Source organism: Trichoplax adhaerens, genomic scaffold (genome assembly GCF_000150275.1).
Source record: "Trichoplax adhaerens TRIADscaffold_39 genomic scaffold, whole genome shotgun sequence".
NCBI lineage: Eukaryota > Metazoa > Placozoa > Uniplacotomia > Trichoplacea > Trichoplacidae > Trichoplax > Trichoplax adhaerens.
Window position 1 is genome coordinate 110,406 of NW_002060979.1, and position 8,558 is coordinate 118,963.

Here is an 8,558-nt window from a genome sequence, read left to right on the forward strand (position 1 = left end):
ATCGAGACTACTCAGACATGAAAGCGTTACTGCAGTCATTATTAGTAATTTTACTACTTTGCATTACAATTAACATTAGAATAACTTGATTCATTGAATCTGCTTGCATAACGCGTACTTTCTTTGAGCACAGTATACTAATTCATAGATTAATGTATGACTTCAGTTATTGAAAAGAACATATATATATATGTAAGAGCAAGCCTATCCTCTCATTGTATTACTTTCACAGTAGTTTAATCCAAACTAATCAACATAAATTACAACGCCAATAAAGGACAAAAAAATCGACACATTGAATTTAACATTTACAACAATTCCATCAAATTGATAACCATAAAAACACTTCAACTCCATGCTCAAATAGCCTTATTGCTTTAACAGAGTTACCAACACAGTAACAAGGATATCGTTAAATACCTCTAATAGTTAATAGATATCCTTCGTATATCGATCTCACTAACATCCCTCTCGGATAAATAACAAAGATACAATGTTAACATTGCTATCAAATTATTAATACTCTATACAAGAGAGTATACTGTAATATTTCATAATAGGAAGTCGGGGACTAACTTTCTGTCTAAATACGTATCTTGTAGGCAATTTCACACTTCGAAAAAAATTGAAAGCTAATAATACGCCCAAAAGTGCCAGATTTAAAGCAACCCAGCAACAAATTTAAAGTTGCAGATATTGATACTCTAGTCATTATCTTCAAATGCAGGAAGTAGCACACTAGCATTGGCAGTAACTCCTTCATAAGTCATTTAAAAGTAACGATAAAATATAAAAATAATTACTTAAAAACTATTCAACTTGAAAAATAAACCAGTACAAGAATTGCTCGTTATTATACACTGTAGGAAATGACGAGTGCTAAATATGAAGATTGAACAAATACAGTACATCGCGATGACAAGTAAAACAGTCGATTTTCTTATCTTATAAGACTATATCAGAATGGCGTTGATACTGCCAAAAAAATCATCGTAAGACGTCCATAAGATGATTATATCATACGCCTTGTCCATCGTGAGCTATCCGAAAACATTTTTGTAAATAAAAATAGACTTTCTAACTAATTCACTACATGAATTAGATTGATTATAAACGCTTAGTACCTAATCGATGATATACTTACCAATGGTTAGAATAAAAAATATAATCGAACATTATTATCGCTTGTTTTACATAAAAAATATCCATTGGACATTTACTATTATGCACAATTTATAAGAAATTAATTGCTTTTGTTGGGTGCAACATTTTTCAATCTCATATACTCCAATATTTGCCTCGGAACCTCTGCTAAAACTTCACGTGCTAAATTTATGGCACTCGAGTGTGTGATTTGTCCATCCTCCAAAAATTTTTGAAATTCGACAAACTAACAGATAACAATGAAATAGCACAAAAGTCACATTTACGTCTAAAACAATTTTTTTATACAAATATGAAATCAGCCAAGGTCAAATAAGCAATTATGTAAGAATAAGTTTAATGTATCTATCGAAGTACAACCGGTCAATGTTGCCGTACCTGAACAATATCGCGTTCTGCAGTGTTACCTTCGAATGATAGCAATTGTTCATCCGAATCCAATTCATCCATTTCTATGTAATCATAAATTACATGACGACTGTTTAATACATTATGCTAATTTGTTTACAATATATTCATAGAATTTTTGATTAATATTGCATGCTTGCATAAGTTAAAACACATACCATCAAAGTCTGTATCGCCAACACCAACAATGATGATCGACATTGGTAATCCAGAAGCCTGAAGATTCATACATAGTTTAAAACATTGTCTTCCAGTTTAATTAATACATTAATTCAGCAATTACGTAAACCAGAAACTATAATTACTAGGGATATATAGCAATCAAATACAATTTGATAAATGAAGGGCTACGTGTAAATTTGTATTTACTTTGATCACGGCAAGTTTAGTTTCATCCATATCCGAAATAATACCATCAGTTACCATTAGCAAGATTTGATAACTAAAACATAAACTACCGTTTAGTAATATCATTACGAAACAAATTTACTTACAATTTATGTCATGTTCTTAATGTATTGTATAAATGTAAATTTCACATACGAACTGCCAGGATTTTCATCAGCTTGTTGGGCTTGCCTAAAACATCGGAAAAGTAAAAGTTTCGCTCAATCACCGCTTTAGAATTATGCTTAATCTATGCAATGTTTACATCACTAATGTATTGCTCTCACTTACTTTGATACATGGGAAATAATCGGAGCAAAGTTGGTAGGTCCTGCAATAAAAAATTATCAGTTGATTGATATGCGAGTACTTATAGCGAAAACTGAAAGTTACCACTTTTAAAGATCTTAACATTACCATAAAGTTGGACATTAGAAAGAGATTGCTTATAGGCTTCTAAAACGCCTTCTATTCCATCGCAGTTTGGATCATCGCTACTTCCATTCTTGAGATCATAAAGTATTTTAAAAAGATTTATAAAAATTTATTCACCTATTTATTCTCAAGCAGTTGACGACTTGACGTAGATTACACTTTGCACTCGTATTTTACTTTTATGCTCTTTATCAGGCGCAACAGTAATAACATATTATTACTAAATCTGAACCAATAGTACCAGATAATTATTATACACCATTCGGGTGCCTAGAATTAAGGCTGAAAAATTCTGTACGTTTGCAATCCCTAGCTCGTACATTGCTACGGAGATTTAAAACTGATATTATCCTATAGCTACTGATATTAGATAACTAGTTATTTAGTTTAGCTGCATACCAAAAAAAAATCGTGAGAGATTACACCACTGGATAATTTGGCACCGAATCCAAGGGCAGGAAACATCTTGTCGCTATCATAGATGTAAAGTGCTAGTTAATTTAAATATGAATACCGCAAGTATACATCATCTTTTAACTCTACAATAAAGCAGTCGATGATATTAACGCACGTATCATAATCTTGACAAATTGCACCAACGGCCACAATAGCTCGCTGATACACATTGAGATCATCAGGATCATTGTAATGGAGCGAGGATGGATGTCTAGGATTTCCTAATAATAAGTAGAGATGGTTATAAAACTAATTCACTTAAATAGTGATGGTACGTTAATTTTAGAACAAAAGTAGAACAAATAACTTTATTAAGTTAATTTCTTCGTTACCGTTTGAGGCGGTAAAGTCAACGCCGACAGTGCAATTGATTTGAGTGCTTAATGTTAAGAGAAAATGTTTTAAGTTAGAGCTGTAACTTCCTAATACGGGTACATCAATATTCTTACAATAAGAGCAGAGAAATAAATCTTCGATGACGAATAGCGATATACGTTGCAGTATGTGTAACATAAGCTCTGTAAGAACATATTTTACTTATCAACGTACCCGTTCTTGATATAGTCCACAAAAATTGGTTGAGGTTCAATTTCACATTGAACTACATGCAACTAGACACGAAATAAATATAACAATATCCATAGTGATAAAATGAGGGCATTAATTTCTAAATTTTTGACCTCAAGTTAGTAATACTTTAGCGTTGTCGTAAATAATTTTACTAGCTTTATGAAATCTTGATATTATTATTTGAATGTACTTACTTCTCCGGAGTTTTTATATTTTTTCTTCTTGTTTTTTTTTTTTTCATTTATTAACTACAGAATAAAAATTTTACAGTTAACGATACCATATAGCAGTGTTTTAGAATAAAGATGTTCTTTTGTAGCTGTGCTATTACTTGTAAAGTGGTCGTTGATGCTGATGCACGTTTAAGTTCATCCACTGAAACCATACATTCTCCAATGTAGTCCGGGCTACAAAATTATAAGAATAAAAATCATAATTAAAAGATCAATAGTAACATCATAAAAATAAATACCACATATTCGTATGTAGACTTTAGGTTAAGTTTGTTGATATCATGACATACTTTCCATCTCGATTCCAATCATAGCAACTGATTTTTATCGGTCTGAAAGATAATTACATAGTCGTTATGATACTTTCAAATTTGTAGATATCATAATTACTGCCTATACTCATACATTTCGAATGTCCGATAAACGTTACTAAACGATCAGCAATCGTTAGTCGCATAATCTCTATTATATTTATTATAAAGATTCTACCTGGAATAATCACCCTCGCATAAGTCATAAGCCGAAATGATAAATGCGTCCCATTTTGGATTTAATGTATTTTTAATGACTTCCGTTTGATAGGCACACACATACCTATGATAGAACATAATAGTGCCACGTGTCATTGCAGATACTTAAAGCAGCTATAGATTAAATCTGATCATTTGCTAATTAATAAGCTTAACATTATGCGATCTCCATGGCTATAGTTTACAACATGGGAAACTGTATCCAAGGTACAGGTGCAGATCGATTTTTATATTTTTTAACTTACTCGTCATTCTCATCCTTGCGCATTATTTCCAAATAAGGATCAGATTTGCCAAGGAAGTCTTTTTTATCCAAGTCTGTTCCATTTATTTGCAATGTTATGAGATCCTATTTCAGGTAAAAGTTATGTAAATGCACTAGGCCTACTAGCATTATAGTAGATGTTACTATTGTTTACAGTCGATCGCTATATTAGCTGAGTTTTAGTAACGCTTGAAATATCCTAAAGTTCAAGACATAATTTACATGTAGTAACAAATCATCATTAACATTTATTGTCATGCAACTTACGCTGACAGTGCTGTTGTTTTCTGTATCAACTAAAGGATCATCAGAACGTATAATTAGAAGACAGTTGTTGAATTAAATATATATATTGAAAAGAGATGGGATTAAATTTAAAGTTTACGATAAAATGAATCGATACATGGTCGATAAATGCTTGTGGCAGCATGCAACGACCATAGTTGACAAACTCGCAAGTTCTTAAAAATACCGTTTTTAAAATAGAAAATATTGCATAGTATACTGAAAAAGAATTATACAATATATATAAATACACTTAATCAAAAAAAATAGATCACTTACTAATAATTTCAGCTTTGCTACTTTCCGATCTAAAGGTGTGGTAATAGTAATAAAGGAAAAGTTAGAATAATAACATATGCATTCTAATAATATTTACGAGAACATTTGAGTTTCAATGTAAATATGTATAGGCTTAATTTGTATAGAAATATTTTGACAATTTACCCAAGCCTTGCAGCTAAATTTCCTTTATTACTGAGTAATATACCAAGTGTACATTCTACGTCACCTAGCAAAAACTGAAAGCCATAGTATTAATAATTGCTAGGTAGTGTATGGCTCATATCAGTGATGGCGTTGAAACCAATTGCTAAAATTTATTAGGGATTAATGAAGGAAATTAGAGTACGTATTGCATTCTTACCTCTTCCGAGATTTCTCCAGAAGCATCTACAGCGAATCTATGTAGAAAGTTTAGTTAAAACGTTGTTACTTAAATGCAGAATTGATGTATGTTGTATACTTTTAATGCTGCTTATTCCTGATTGCTTTATAGCCCTTAAAAGCTAATTTAACGATGATTTTCTTATATGAATACTGCCATTTTGCTTACGGCAATATTGATATTCAATTAATTATTCAGATTTTTATATAGATTAAACTTATGTTGGCATATTTGCCAGGGCAATAAGTATTAATGAAACCTATTTTAGTGAGAGCCTAACTAGTTATAAAATTATACCTCAAAGCTAATACTATCGAGAAAACTTTACCGCATTTTCTAGATTTATTAAGTAGAGCCTCTATCAAAATCTAATTTGCTACTAGATCAACGTAATTCATTTAGCACAGCTTTATACTGCTTAATACCAGATTGCTACGACGATATTGATAGTTTAATATACTTAGATTACATCGGCTCAGCCATTACACTAGATTATATTATTAAAAGGTACAACCAATATATATGGCTGGATACTTACACTTCAAACTTCAGTCGCTGATACTGTTCAAAGTAATAAGCCATGGGAAAATTTTGAGCAAAACGTGGATTTAAATTATCTAAAACGACTTCAGTCCTACCATACTACATGAATCGGTGTTGATTATACCCATAGAAGTGAAATTGAAGAATAATAAAATAAAATTTATCATTTGTGGTTCATCAAAGTATTGCAATAGTAATCATGATTACTGGCTATAAATTGAGAAATAATGCTTCAGATATTGCATATCAAAAGATAGCACTATACAATAGTTAAACTACCAGCTAAATGATCGGAAATGTAATTAAGATTTCAATTATACAAGCAAAGGAACATGCACTCATGAGATCGCTGCTGTTTTTCGGTGTATTAATGAACCATATTCTAGATCCATACAGAAACAGATACATGTAAAATGGAAGACGAAAGTATTCGATTGTAGTAAAATCATCGTGAGAAAATGGATATTCGGTCTACTTTTACTATGCTTACTAAATTATTTTCTTATATATCTATCGATGGTCTAATTACACCGGTAGGTACAGTATAAATGCAAGTATTCCAACTGCAGTAAAATGCTAGTAATCTACTTATCATCTTTTCTTAAACAAGAAAGAGTAGATCCAAGAAACGAATTACTGTATTCACAAATTACCAGAACTGATGTCAAAATTGATTCAAAGAGCTAACTCTAGTATAAGCAATATACGAGTACTGTAGGCAAATTCGCAATATCAGTAGAGTAATAAACGCGATTTTAGCTATTTAGTCGATTAAAATGTCCAATGCTTGCACAATTTAGCATGTAAGTACAATTTAGACTAACGATTAGATCTATTTCAAGGTTCAAAGACTCTACAACATTTATATAGAAGGTTTAGGGCCAAAATGGACGTTGTCTTACTCTAAAGTTACCACGACTCCAACCATATAAAGTAAAGTAAATAATCACGTTCATTGCTCACAAGTAGACCGAAAAAATTATACTATCTTCCGTAGAAATTACCACTACTCTATCCCATGGAATTTATCACTAAGATAGTGGTCAATAATTAAGTACTGTAAAGTAGGCAAAGAGGCCATTAATTAACCGTATCTTATTTCAAAATATTGTGGCTACTACATTCCATCACTTAGAGTTGATGATTATAGTTGAAATTATTAATAAATACAATAGATTGTAGAAGACATTTTATCGACTCGATCGAAGCAAAAATGCCACCACTTTATGATATGGAATTCATCACTACAAAGACTAAAAAGCTGGTGAAAACCGACTCATAGTAATAATCAATTCTTGAGCGAATTCATTCAAAATTCCGCTAAAAAATATCAACATTGATGATGCTTATAGCTCAATGAGTGCCTTTTTACAGAGGTCTAATGTTGGAATAGCTCATCTTTCTTAAACTATCTATCGACCTCGAGAATTTTAAATATTATTGGCGAGAATCACTTTCTCTACACTATTTGATCCATTCTAATTATGCAGTAAGACATTAGTTTGATGATAAACAATATTGCATTGTCAATAATTTATTATTGTAATGCTCTATTGTAACTTAATAGCCGCCATTATAGGCATGAAATAGAGCTGTAGAAGTAAACTAACACTGAGCAACGCCTACATGGCTAGCAGCGTTGGCTCGTTGGCGTAGGCAAAGATGGAAGTAAGCGTTAATTAGGTCAACGGTTCTCAACGTGGACATCATTGATACAAGGTGAAAATGAAATAGAGATTAATAACTATCATTAACAATATACAAACATTGAAACTAAACAACATCATCTTACCTCAATATATTCGCCATCTTCGTCCCAAAAGTTGACCACTGCCACTGTATGATGGGTACAATAAAAAATTTTAAAATGTCATCATAATAAGCAACTAATTAGCAAAAGGAGAATTGGTTTTCAATTTAGCTCATAATTTATTCATGATGCTAAACGATGATCAAATCATCATCGTTAGCATGCTAATCTGGACATTAAAGGGCGACATTTAATCGATGAAATATCTACAAAATGAAGGATTCACGTTACAATCCAATCTTAAACTACTTTTCAGTCGCTGTTGATTGAATTGATTTCATTCTTCAGCTTTAAAATGATCAATCCATTAGCAACATGTTGCACATGCGATTAGAATTAATGATTTGAGAACGATCATCAATGAAACTTTGATTGCCAGAAGTCTTTTTTTTTTTTTAATTAGTAATGTCATCATTGTATATTGTCTTAAGCCATGTAGGTAAACTTGTTTTGCTGTCTGTACAACATGGAGCTAATACAGTTCTCAACAAGCTTTGTGCGGGCTGTAAGCAAGCGTTCAGCCATGACGGAAAAGTTTCTTCCGCATGGCAATGGATACAGTCATCCATCTACAAATACGACCCCAGCTGGCAACAATGCCGGCAAACTTGATTTAAAATTTCTATGTCATGATAATCATCCACAGTACTGTAGATTGGACACTCTTGGACACTGTTGATCGTTGTTGGTGAAATAGATCAGATTAAGTTAAAGAAAAAGTGATGATTTGTCAGTAAATACGCGTACAAATAAATTAGCTTGCCCATGTCCTGTACTATAATGAATATCTGCGCTAGATTAGGAATCA

General features: G+C 31.8%; 1 protein-coding gene across 1 annotated transcript; it reads right to left on the bottom strand.

Moving 5' to 3' along the window:
- Positions 1 to 1,243: 1,243 nt before the first annotated feature.
- Positions 1,244 to 5,979, bottom strand: TRIADDRAFT_62253 (uncharacterized protein; the record flags this gene model as incomplete). The annotated part of the gene is made up of 18 exons (XM_002118190.1): positions 1,244 to 1,390; positions 1,543 to 1,616; positions 1,731 to 1,788; positions 1,942 to 2,026; positions 2,116 to 2,151; positions 2,251 to 2,290; positions 2,353 to 2,464; positions 2,794 to 2,866; positions 2,966 to 3,071; positions 3,183 to 3,229; positions 3,400 to 3,461; positions 3,615 to 3,668; positions 3,752 to 3,827; positions 3,944 to 3,985; positions 4,143 to 4,247; positions 4,429 to 4,532; positions 5,377 to 5,413; positions 5,936 to 5,979. The coding sequence occupies 18 exons, from the start codon at positions 5,977 to 5,979 to the stop codon at positions 1,244 to 1,246; spliced, it is 1,302 nt and encodes a 433-aa protein (XP_002118226.1).
- Positions 5,980 to 8,558: the final 2,579 nt, after the last annotated feature.